The 13,382-nt window shown below is 43.7% G+C and overlaps 1 protein-coding gene across 1 annotated transcript; it reads right to left on the bottom strand.

Moving 5' to 3' along the window:
• Positions 1-409: 409 nt before the first annotated feature.
• Positions 410-3,565, bottom strand: LOC141333052 (uncharacterized). The gene has a single exon (XM_073837996.1). It carries the CDS (start codon positions 3,563-3,565, stop codon positions 410-412), a length of 3,156 nt encoding a protein of 1,051 aa, XP_073694097.1.
• Between the last annotated feature and the right edge of the window lie 9,817 nt (positions 3,566-13,382).

The raw sequence follows: 13,382 nt of genomic DNA, 5'->3' as shown, positions 1-13,382 counted from the left end.
CGGCGAAATAAACAATCCAAACGAGAACAAGACCAAGACAAACCAACAAGACAGTCCAACAATCCGGATCAACTATCAGACAGGGAAGGAGAGAATGAGGTGAGTATATGTAGCTGATGGTAATGCGTGACACCTGGTGCGGGGACTGATTAGCAGCTGAATCGAATGAGCATGACAAACCACATGAAAGACACCAAATCACGAGACCTGAGAATGCAGCTGATCCATGCACCGTGACAAGTTCATGTATTAACTAACATGAAAGAACAATGAAATGTAGTTGTGATGATACATCTTCTGATGCACCAGGGCACATCATCAGTGATGTATCCTGAGGTCATCGGATGTTTCGGGTCTCTCGAACATCAGACACCCTCACTCAGGGGACCCAGCTGAGGTTGATCAGGCCTCAGCTTGTGCCCTGGCAGCTCAACCACGGTTCCGCTCTCTTAATCCAGAGCCACCTAGAGGCTTTCTCCACTGCCTCTGTGCTGTTGCAGATGGCTCTTCTCCTCCTTTCACCTGTGATGCCGAGTGCAGTATATGCCCTGTAGAGGGACTGTCCTGCAAAGCCTCTGCACCCTACCTCTACAGGCAAGCACCTTGCCTTCCAGCCTTGTTCGTGGCAGTCGCTGACTAAGTCCTGATACTTCCCCTTTTTCCGCTCAAAGGCCTCCTCCATTCGCTCCTCCCATGGCACGGTGAGCTCCAGCATGACAACATTTTTTGTTGCCTCAGATACCAGAATGATGTCAGGTCTGAGTGAGGTCTTGACTACATGCTGGGGGAACTTGAGCTGCTTGCCCAGGTCTACTGACAGCTGCCAGTCCTGTGCAGTTTGGAGAAGCCCTGCTGTTGCTTTCCTTGTTCCTGGCTTCTCTCCGGCTCTAATGAAGCTGATGGTTTGCTTCCTGGGTCTGGACTTTTGGCAGATGGAAACAGCACTAGCGATGCTCTCTGCGATGGTCTTGAGCACCTGGTCATGACGCCAGCGGTATCGGCCTTCCCCCAGAGCTTTTGGACAACAACTCAATACGTGCTCAAGGGTCCCCTTGTTCTTCTCGCAGAGGGGGCATGCTGGTGATTCGGCCAAGCCCCAGCAGTGCAGGTTGGATGGGCTGGGAAGAACATCATAGACCGCCTGGACCAGGAACTTAATGCGTTGCGGTTCTGCCCGCCACAGGTCAGTCCACGAGATCTTCCTCTCCACAACTTGCTCCCATCTAGTCCATGCGCCTTGCTGTCTCATCCCCACTGCTCTGCTGGTCCTCTCCTCCTCCACAGCTGCTCTGACTTCGTTCTGAACCAGTTGCCGCCGCTCCTTCCCCCACGCTTTGTCATAACGCGGGGCTGCAACGACTCCTAGTCCAGCCCTTCCTCTGGCCACAGTTCCCACAAGAACTCCATGGCGCAAACGGGACTCTGCCTGCTCCACTGCCACCTCTGCTCTCCATTTCCTGCCAGTCTTGACTACCACCCCTGCCCCAGAGACTTTTGGGTCTGTTGATTCCCGGAACTGCAGCACCTCTCTTGCACGCAAAACCTTGAACTCCTCCTCGATGGATTTCAGAGGTAGTGTCAGTTTGCAGCTGTTTCCATAGAGTGCGATGTTGCTTAAGCTCCGCGGTAGACCCAACCATCTCCTCAGGTAGCGGCTGACTCTCCTCTCCAGGTCTGTAATGGTGGAGATCGGGAATTCATAGAGAAGCAGGGGCCACAGTATCCTCGGCAGAATCCCGTGCTGATAGATCCACGCCTTGAATTTGCCGGGTAGGCCTGTCTTGTCGACGCTCTTCAGCCATTTCTCCAGCTCCTCACAGGTGTTCTTTATTGAAGCTGTGTCCTTGAGGCTGCTGTCTAAGTACCTCCCCAGGCTTTTCACAGACTTCTCGGAGATGGTAGGGATTGGTGTTCCTGAGATCGAGAACCGGAACTTGTCGACCACTCTGCCCTTCTTCAGGACCAAGGATCTTGACTTTGCTGGCTTAAAAGACATCCTGGCCCATCCCAACAGCCTCTCTAGCCCACTCAAGATCCATCTGGCTCCAGGCACTGACTCGGTGGTTACTGTCAGGTCGTCCATGAACGCACGGATTGGTGGTTGGCGGATCCCAGACCTGGACTTGGGGCCTCTACACTCTGGTTCAGCAGATTTTACCAACATGTTCATTGCTAGTGCGAACAGGATCACAGAGATGGTACAGCCTGTGATAATTCCAACCTCCAATCTGTGCCACTCCGATGTTACTGCCCCTGCTGAAACTCTCAGACTGAACTCGCTGTAATAATAATGAATGAGGTCTCTGACTGCAGCTGGAACATGGTGCCTCTCCAGTGTTTCCCACACCAGCTTGTGGGGCATAGAGCCATAGGCATTGGCCAGATCTAACCAAAGCACCACCAGATCTCCCCTTTTCTCCCTTGCTTCTCTGAGGAGCTGCGTGACCACGCCTGTGTGTTCTAAACACCCCGGTACACCAGAAATGCCGCCTTTCTGCACTGAGGTGTCGATGTATCCGTTCTTAAGGAAGAAGTCAGCCAGCCGCCTAGCCACAATGCTGAAGAAGATCTTCCCCTCAACACTGAGTAGTGATATGATTCTGAACTGGCTGATCTCTTTGGCGTCCTCCTCTTTAGGGATCCACACACCCTCCGCAAACCGCCACTGTTGCGCTGCTTTCCCTCTTCTCCAGATGACCTTTAGGATCCTCCACAGCCGGTGTAGCAACTTGGGACAGTGCTTGTATACCTTGTAGGTGGTTCCACTTGGTCCTGGAGCAGACCCGGTTCTTGCCCTCTTTACCACATACTGAACTTCTTTCAGGAGGGGTTCCCCCTGGTCGAATGCTACCGTTGGCTCTGGTGGTCTTAACACGGTATCACACTGTCCTAGGTCTTGGTCTCTGGTGGGGTCACTGAAGGTGTTTTGAAGATGTTGCTCGACATCCTCCTTTGCACAGGTTAAGCGTCCGCTGCGTCTCTGCCCAAGGAGCTGTTTGGTGAACCCGAATGGGTTGCTGATGAAGGCAGTGCGTTTCTGAGCTCTTTCTCTGCGCCGCCTCCTATGGTATTCCGCCCTACGCAGGGTAAGGAGTCTCTTCCTGAGCACAGTACGAAGCTCTGCCAATGGCGCCCGCTCCTCTTGTCTTGCCACCTTGTACTGTTTGGTCAAGGCTTTCAGCTCTGTCCTGATGTTGTGGATTTTAACCGCCCGCTGGTTCCTACTGTAGGGCTGTCTAGCTCCCCTTTCTTCCTCAACTCCAAACCTTTCCGCAGCCATACTGACTATGATAGTTGTCATAGTCTGCAGTCTCCTCTCTACATCCCCTTTGGCCGTTGTTTCTAGCACTGCATCCGCATCCTCGTCGAACTTCTGCCACTCTGATGTTTTAGAGGCTTGAGGCCACTTGATCCTTCTCTTCTCCGATGGCCTGCTCGGAGGGACTGACGGCACCACTTGGAGGCTCTGGGCTCTGTGGGGTGCTTCCGGGCCCTGCTCCTCCTCTGTCTCACCAGGCACTGGTCCTGAGCATTGTGGTGGTTGTAGTCTCTCTTTACATTTCATCTTTGTTTGATGGATCTTCAGGCCTCTCTCATTTTTGCAAATCTTTCCACAAAAACACTCTATTCTCGTCAATGTTTGTCCATTGCTGTTGTTCGTTAACCTTGTGTCTGTCCGGCTGGGGTGCTCATTCTCCCCCCCTCTCGGGCTCCCCTGAGGGTATATCTCCTTTGTCTGTTCCGTAGCTTATTTTGGGTCCTCCTTCACAGGAGGTGCGGTTAGGGGTGCTGACCCGTGCCGCCCCGGTTGCCGTCTTTCCGAGCTGTCGTCTGTCTCTCCAGCTGTCACCAGCCTCTTCCTGGTTGTCACCCAGCCTGTTCCTGGTGGTCACTGGTTTTTCCAGTCTAACAGTTGTGATGATACATCTTCTGATGCACCAGGGCACATCATCAGTGATGTATCCTGAGGTCATCGGATGTCTCGGGTCTCTCGAACATCAGACACCCTCACTCAGGGTACCCAGCTGAGGTTGATCAGGCATTTATTACCATTTATGAATCTTTCTAAAGTTAGTTCAAATACAGTTGAGTGTTAGTTAATGTTAGTTGATAGAGCATTAACTAATGTTATCAAACACAACTCCTGATTTTAATAATGCATTAGTAAATGATCAAATTAACATGAAGTTTAATAAATGCTGGAGAAGTATTAATCATTCATAGTTCATGTTCACTAATGAACCTTGACAAATGTTTTACTTGTCATTAAATACAATTATAATTAATATTATACATTCTTGATATTCTTATTATTATTGATTATTTTTTCTGATAATATGTAATGTAATTTAAAGTATAATAGCCGAAATAATAATATTGCACTTTAAAATAAAATGTTAGTGTTTAATATTAATTAATAATTAATTAATTAAATAATTAAGTCTTATTATAAGAATAAAGAAATGTTATGAATTATGTAATCCCATCATTCTGTAAAATGGAAAAGATACAATTAATAACAATTTAATTATATATTTTCATTATTTAAATTATAACAAAACTTACAAAAAATTAAAAAACATTTATATTATTATTATTATTAAATACATACTATTGTATTTTAGTACAAAAGGCTTATTGTAAATTACAAATTAAGTGTGTTTGCCATAATTAAAAATAAATTATAATTAGTATTTAGTTTTTCTTTACATTTTAAATATACCAATAAACAAATCAATAAAAACTCTTACTATTGTAGTAGTCATGTTGTCACCAAATGAGAGATGAGGTCAGGGTCCAATATGCAGGGAAGGGAATATTTATTGCAACAATAAACAAATGAACAAACAAACAAAAGGCCAACAGCACAACAGGACACGATAAACAAGAGCGAGACTGGAGCAACAGTTCAAGGGACACGAAGACAATATCAACAGGAAACAGGAAGTAATGCCACCAGACAGAGTGTTGGGAGAGGGGAGACTAATATAGTGCTAGGTGATAGGAGACAGCTGTGTGATCAGGAATGACAGGTGTTCGTGATGAGGCATGGAGTGTGGCGGGAAAAACAGCGACATCTAGTGGAGAAAGGAAAACACCGCAGCCCAAACCCATGACACATGTTGCACTGTAAAATAAAATGTCAGTATTGAATAATAATAATAATCAAAATACTATTTTTATTTGTTTTATTTTAACAATGAAGAAAAGTGAATGCTGTAATCCTATTAATTAATTAATTAAGCTTGAGAGAGCCAACTTACTGAGATGCTATTTTCTTCCTATCCAGAATGTTCTGACTGTATCTCCTCCTAGAGCTTTAACTCTACAAACTCCAAACTCAGTCCAGATCTTCAGTCTGATCTCAGCGGGTGTGCTGTATCTTTTCTAACTGGTCCGACTTACGGTTTTCCTAAAAATCACGATTAAAACTGGGAAAAATCCCATTGACTTACATTGACGGAATGTTCAAATGAGCCAATGTAACCAGTATGTAAACTGTTTATTTTATATGTATAGAATCACACAAAAGTTCATACATATACCTGATATGTCTATTTGTGCGTTGATGTGCATCTTCCCCTTTAAATTTCTGCCTGTAGTGTTGGCCTTAATTTCCTGTCTTTGCACCTCCTCTTCCCTTTTCTGCCCTGGCTCAGCATGGGAGAGGTGGGTTTCTAATGAGCACTGATTAATCTAATTACATCTTTTTCTTTTAAATTACTTTTGTAACTCAATCGATCATCCAAATCATATATGTGATATTTTGTTTTATGTATATTTGATTATTTTTGTATTTTTATCAAGTTTGATTACTTTTAATGACTTCCGTGACCCGAGCACATGCTAATTGCATTGCATTGTATATTCATGTTTCAGAAATATAAGAGGGCGAGTTGATGCTGTTATTAAACGCCATTTATGTGTTTTCATCAGGTATGCTATTTGTTACGAATGTCAAATTTCATTGTTTTAGTGTTTTCACCTCCTCTGCCCTTTTCTGCCCTGGCTCAGCATGGGAGAGAAATATAAGAGGGCGAGTTGATGCTGTTATTAAATGCCATTTATGTGTTTTCATCAGTAAACCAGAGTCAACTGCCAGCCGATGTCCGAGTGGTTCATTCATGCAAATTCACAACGCAGATGAGACCGGTTACACGTGGTGCCGCGACTATTTCGGATCATCGGATCAGCGCCTCGCAGATCGCCGCGGTTGCGTGACAGCTCGCCGGCTTCGCCGATTTCCTCTTCCAGTCTTCCTCGCTGCTTTGGCTCGCGGATTAGGAGGGCGCGCGCGTGACGTCACGGGACGGACTGCTTCTTTTATAAAGGAACGGTAACTAGTTCTTTTCTACGGAAAGACTATAGTTCATCGTGAAAGCTTATAGAGAGACTTTGTGATATGGATCGCGGGAAGCTTTGGTGATCGTTGAGCATCGTATCCTTTACAACGAACTCTGAACTGTTTCAAAAGAGTCTTTTAAGCGTGTTTATTGAAGTGTATATATTATCTGCATTCCAGTTTGTGATTGTTGTGTTTCTATTTTCTTTGTTCTTGGGCAGTTATTATTATTATTAATATTATTATTGTTTTTTTTCTCTCTCTTTTTGCTGCTTCATCTGTGTCATGTTTGAAGACACTGTTAGTCAGGAAAATCCTAGTCCCGTGCAACGGCCCAGTGCTATGTTCTCAGTAGGCAGGGGTAGTGGGGCTAGAGAAAAGTACAGTGACAAAATTACTGAAGTGTCTTCTCAGTGTTTCGGGAGAGGGAGGGCATTCTTTAACAGAGAAACTGAACATGCACACTTGTCTGATTCAGCTATTGGTGCTTCAGAAAGCCCAGCTGCATGTTCTACCCCTTTTGCACGCTCAAATACTGATCACATTATTACTGAGTCTTTAGGGGACATTATTTCTGATTTGGCACAGAAAATTGGTCAAAGCATTTCAAACAGTCTCAATCTAGCACAACAGCCCAGCCAAGTGCAGTCTAAGTCAGTTTTGCACCACTCAAGTGAATGTGTTGATGCTTCTAAATTGAAAGTCATTGTCCAACATGATGCTGCTCCTCCACCTTTCTTTAGAGGTGATCATAGTGATTCATTTACTGTGCATGAATGGGAAGACATGATGTACAGTTATTTGAGCAGTAAGAAATGCACTGATGATACTGAAGCCTCTGATTTCATTTTGAGCAGATTAGCAGGAAAAGCAAGGGATGTAGTCAAAGTTTCCCTGCGCAGTTTCCCAGGGCCGACTGCTGCAGTGCACCCTAGCACAGTTTTCGACATTTTGAAGCGAAACTTCAGTGAATTGACGTATTCAAACATGCCTATGGCTGATTTTTACAACACGCTCCCTCAGGCGAACGAGAGTCCGATGGACTATTGGATAAGATTGAATAAGTCAATTGATGTGGCTGATGAGTGTTTGCGTAGGCGCAATAAGTGCGTTGAGGACCCTGCAGCTGAAGCTGTCATGATGTTTGTCTCTCACTGTCCAGATCCTGGCCTTGCTTTGTCTTTTCAGTTCAAACCTGCTGAACAGTGGACCGCTGCTGAGGTTCAAGAGCGACTGGATAGTTACCGCAGAAACCTAAAAAGAGATTCCGCTCGAATTCCACGCTACTTACCTGTTTCCACTTGCCATCAGAACGCTGTTACGGTCAGTGACGATCCTGCACCCAACATTTCCAAACAGATCGAACTTTCATCTGGTCAGTCACCATGCTCAAATGGTCAACTCAACCCCGATGCGTCTACCTTTACCCCAAATGCTAGTATGCAGCAGTTAGTTGGCATGATGGATAAAGTTTTATCACTCTGCACTGCCTCGCTGTCCACCTCTAATCCCGGCGGAAACATCGGAACTTCAGATCCCAAGTCCAGTGTGAGTTTAGCATGTAGAGTGTGTCGGTCCAAAGAACACACCACATATGCTCACTGCATGCGCCACAGACTTTGTCGTAGTTGCCTCAAACCCGGACATTTTAAAAGTAATTGTCCAGAGACAGCCAGCCTTGATTCGCTTCCTCCTGCCACTCAGTTAAACTAAAGAGCTCATGTGTGGAGGGGATAAACATGGGCGATGGTGAACTTCCCCTAGATAATGAGTCAGACCCACAAGTGATTTTTGTAAATAGTTGCAAGTTGCTGCCACCCGACAAAAGAGTGCTGTATGTGGGATCTCAAAAAATTGATGGCGCTAGTGATTTGTTTTATGCTCCTGTTACCGTCTGTGGCCAGTCGTTACTGAATGGTTTGCTGGATTCAGGCAGTATGGCTTGCACCTTAAGTACAGAAGCTGAATCCAAGTTGCGTGCTGATGGAGTTCTCCCACAACCCACAGCAATTCCTGGGAACGTTGTCCTCGTTGGCTGTGGTGGTCTCACTATCCAGCCTAAGTACTCTTATGATCTAGAAGTCGAAGTCTACAGATTTAAGTTCATCGTACCTACTTTACTAGTGCCTGGTCAGAAGGACGAGTTTATTATCGGAAGCAATGTAATCAAATGTGTGCTTCAGAAGATGAAAGCGGAAAAGAAGTATTGGGAGCTCATTTCCTGTCAAAACAGCAGCCCAGAATGTGAACAGTTTCTCGAGCTTTTGAGCTGTGTTTCCCGCTGGTCTGGTTCCTGTCAGCCTGATAAACTTGGCTCAGTGAAGCTTTGTCAAGCGGTCACTTTACTCCCCAAGACTGAGCACCTTGTGTGGGGTAAATTACCTGCCAACACTCGTATTTCTCCTGGTAGCACCGTCATTGTTGAACCAACTACTTCACGTTCAGCACCTCGTCATGTTCTTGTCGGACGCGTAGTGACACCCATGTGGGGTGATCGATGGGTGCCGATGAAAGTTCTGAATCCTACCCAGCTTACGATAACTCTTCGACGTAACACCAAGCTGGCTGATGTGTCGCCTTGTTTGGCGGTGGAAGACGTTCCTCTCTCACAAGGTGTGTGCAAGTCTGATGTCGTCACTAATTTGGCTCTCCCTAAGCCCATCCTGTCTGTCGACCCTGTGCGGTTGCTGCACGAGTATGGTTTGGAGGACATTGATATCAATGGGTGTGAAGTCTCCGAGACATGGAGGGAGAAGTTGTCAAGTCTTCTAGTGTCTTATCAAGATGTTTTCTCCAGAGACCGACTTGACTGTGGTGAAGCAAGAGACTTTGTACACAGAATTCATTTGTGCGACGAGCGCCCATTCCGCCTGCCCTATCGTAGAATACCTCCCGCCCACTACCAAAAGTTGAGAGAAGTCATTTCTGACATGGAAGAAAAAGGCATTATTAGCAAATCCGTCAGTGACTATGCATCTCCTTTGGTAATGGTTTGGAAGAAGGATGGATCTCTGAGGGTCTGTACTGACTTTCGCTGGCTTAATGCGAAGACTATCAAGGATGCTCATCCTTTGCCGCATCAGCAAGATTGCCTGGCTGCTCTTGGTGGCAACCTTCTTTTCAGTTCTATGGATTTGACTTGGGGATTTTACAACATCCCACTTCATGTGTCTGATCGGCATTACACAGCATTCACAACGCCCATGGGACTGTATGAATATAATCGTCTTCCCCAGGGTCTGTGTAACAGTCCGGGATCTTTTATGCGCATGATGCTCAGAATTTTTGGTGACCTCAACTTTTCCAGCCTCCTTTGCTATCTCGATGATTTGCTGGTCTTTGCACGTTCTGAGCAGGAGGCCTTGTCACGCTTGGAAGTGGTGTTTTTCGCGGTTGAGGACTAGTAATTTAAAGTTAGCGCCAAAAAAATGTCACTTTCTCAAGCGCTCCATCAAGTTTCTGGGCCATGTGATCAGCAGTTCTGGAATTTCTGTGGATGAAGACAAGGTAGCAGTCATTTCTGCATTTCAGAAGAAGGATCTCATGAAAGATGATGGCTTAACACCTTCTCCAAAGAAATTAAGATCGTTCCTGGGCATGGTTCTTTACTATCAAAGCTTCATCCCTGGATGTTCACGTATCGCAAAGCCACTGTTCAATTTGACTGCCGGACAGAAACGTTTGAAGAAAGGCACAAGCAGTCGTAATAGAGCTGGCACTTTCCGAGAGCTGTCTCCCCTAGACTGGACACCTGCCTGTGATGTCGCCTTTGAGGAGTTAAAAAGAGCCCTTGTCCACAGTGTTGTGCTCGCTCATCCTGACTTTGAGCGCCCCTTTATTCTCTGCACTGACGCATCGTTGGATGGATTAGGGGCAGTGCTTTCTCAAGTACCCACAGGTGAGGATAAAGCAAGACCTATAGCCTTCGCCAGCAAGTCTTTGAGCCGCAGCCAAGTCAACTACCCTGCGCATAGACTGGAGTTTTTGGCCCTCAAATGGTCCGTATGTGACAAGTTCAGTCACTGGCTTAAAGGTCACGAGTTCACTGTATGGACTGATAACAATCCGCTCACATATATCATGTCCAAACCTAAGCTAGATGTGTGTGAGCAACGCTGGGTTTCAAAACTTGCTCTATACAATTTTGAAATCAAGTACATCCCTGGAAAGTCAAATGTTGTAGCAGATGCGCTCAGTCGTGAACCTTTCGTTAAGCCAGTGAGTCAACGTCTTCTGTCTGAATCTTACTCTGAACTGCTGGAACAAGTACACTGTGTGGAAGATGATTCTGTGCAAGAAACTTTCCGTCTAACATGCCAGCCACAGACCATAAGCACTCAACCAAACCAAAGCTCTCAGATGGATGTGTCTATGACTGCAGAGGATGTCTCGTCTATCCTGTCCTATTGTGATGATTGGAATTCAGGAGCTGTATCCAGAGCGACATCCATAGCTGATCACTTGAGTTTGTTGATTCCTGCTTGTCATGATGACACACGTGCCTTTTCATTGTCTGAATTGCGGAGTCAGCAACAAAATGATGCCGTTATTTCAAAGGTGACATTCTATGTCAGCAGGAAACGCAGACCTTCGAGGCGGGAGCGTGTGAATGAGGATTTGCGTGTCTTGAGATTGCTGAAGCAGTGGGACAAGCTGCTTTTGCTTAATGGCATTCTTTACAGAGCTGTTAAAAATCCACTCACTAAGCATAAGAAGTTTCAGTTCGTCCTGCCTGATTCCCTTAAACAGCAAGCTCTCTCTGGCATTCATGATTTGGCCGGTCACCAAGGTCAACCACGTACAGATCTGGCCATTAAAAATGCGTCTATTTTCACGCGGCAGCCTGCAATTCGGCACGCGTGGGCACGCGTCCTGCCGCAGCGGCTTTTTTAGATTTTTTTACAACGTTGTTGCACTTCATATAATATCCACCAGGTGGCGCAAGGAACAACATTCTGTAGCCAAACACCATGGCCAGCTCTAGGGGGCGTTGGTCACAAATACCAGTACAATAGTTCAATGATTCCTCTTTCCTGAAATTATGGTTCAAACCAATAGCAAAAAGATAGCCTATTCATAAGCAGGTGCAGTTGTATTGTTATTTTGTTTTCTTTCTTTGTTTTCCTGACGAACATTTATTAGACTGCATCGGAAACAGAAATGTTAATTTCGGTTATTTTATTTCTCCAACCGACAACTGACGTAAACCGCTAAATTCGTTTTCAGGGATTAATTATACACAAGCAAGAAGAAGCATAAACATCAGAACCTCACGCGCAGAGCTTATGCACAGAGAAAAACCCAATAAACCTATATATAATAATAAATAAAATAGGCCCACATAAGAAATATATGTTTTTCTTTTCTGAATGAATAATAATTTAACAAATTAATAAGTAGCAAGCCTATATGCAGAATTTTAGGCAATTTCTGTGATGCGCCCGTAAACCAGCATCTTGTTTCCATTTTTTTTTTACAAATAGCCTACACGTTTTTTTTTAAATTTTATTTAATTTTTATTGTGATTGTACACAAATAACAGAAATATGTAAAATATCATAGTTTTAAGCAATGCCGTACTCTTGAACGAGTATTGTAAGCTGTATCCACTTTATTAAGGGGAATAAAATCAAGTGATCCTGACGGCGCCGCGGGCAGTTAAATTACTCGACAACTTTCACCTTCAGAATAAAATACATTAGGCTATATATTTCAGCGTTTTAAAGCAACATCAAATTAAGATATGCATGTTTAAGAGGTAGTTCGTCTTTTTCTTTTTCTAAGATACACAATTTTAGATACACTGACAATTAATTTGAGTAGAGACAGATAGAAATGGGAAGGATAAATATAAACTACAGTATTTTTTGCGATTTTGGTGCTTAGAAATTTATTCTAAGCGGGCCGCGGGCGAATAATATAGTTAATATAGCGCGGAGCGGGTGGATGCGGAATAAAACCTCGTGGAAGCGGGACTGGAAAAGCACTTTGTTATATCCTATAGACTATTTAGATACTTCATCATCAAGCAAAAATTTATTCATAAGCAGGAGCAGTTTTATTATTATTTTCTTTTATTTATTTCCTGTTGAACTTTTATTAGACTGCATTGAAAATAGAAATGTTAATTTCTGTTTTTTTTTTTTTTTTCCAAACGACAACCGACGCGTTTAGTTATTATTAACGACAAGATTGTGTTAAATTACATTTAAATTGAAACGTGGCTGTGACACATTAATAACAGTTAAATTCGTTTTGAGGGGTTAATTGTACACAAGCAAAAAGCAGCATAAACATCAGAACATCATCACGCAGATCTTATGCACAGAGAAAACCCAAAAAAGCTGTATGTAAAATAAATAAAAATGCCCATATGCGAAATATAAATTTCTTAATGAATAATAATTTAACAAAACGAAATAAAATAAAATTAATAAGTAGCAAGCCTATATGCAGACTTGTAGGCAATTTCTGTGACGCGCCCTTGAACCAGCATCTTGTTTACATTTTTTTTTTTTTTTACAAATAGCATACACATCTGTTTTTTCGTTGTGATTGTACACAAATAACAGAAATATGTAAAATAGCATAGTTTTGAGCAATCCCTTACTCTTGAACGAGTATTGTAAGCTGTATCCACTTAATTAAAAGGGGAAAAAAACGTGATCCTGACGGCGCCGCAGGCAGTTAAATAACTGGACCACTTTCACCTTCAGAATAAAATATATTATATATTTCAGCGTTTTAAAGCAACATCAAATTAAGATATGCATGTTTAAGAGGTAGTTCCTCTTTTTCTTTTTCTAAAATACACAATTTTAGATACACTGACAATTAATTTGAGTAGAGAGGAATAGAAATGGAGAGGATAAATATAAACTACAGTTTTTATAGAGTTAAAAATTAATTAATTTATTTATTAGTATTATTACTATTATTATTTTGATTTGTTTTTGCGATTTTGGTGCTTAGAAATTTATTCTAAGCGGGCAGCGGGCGAATAATATAGTTAATATAGCGGGAGCGGGTGGATGCGGAA

The sequence above is a fragment of the Garra rufa genome, chromosome 4 (assembly GCF_049309525.1).
Source record: "Garra rufa chromosome 4, GarRuf1.0, whole genome shotgun sequence".
Lineage (NCBI taxonomy): Eukaryota > Metazoa > Chordata > Actinopteri > Cypriniformes > Cyprinidae > Garra > Garra rufa.
This window is presented reverse-complemented; position numbering and strand designations above follow the sequence as displayed.

Coding starts and splice junctions, on each gene's coding strand:
- LOC141333052 (XM_073837996.1), bottom strand. CDS start 3,565: ATGAAATGTAAAGAGAGACTACAACCACCACAATGCTCAGGACCAGTG.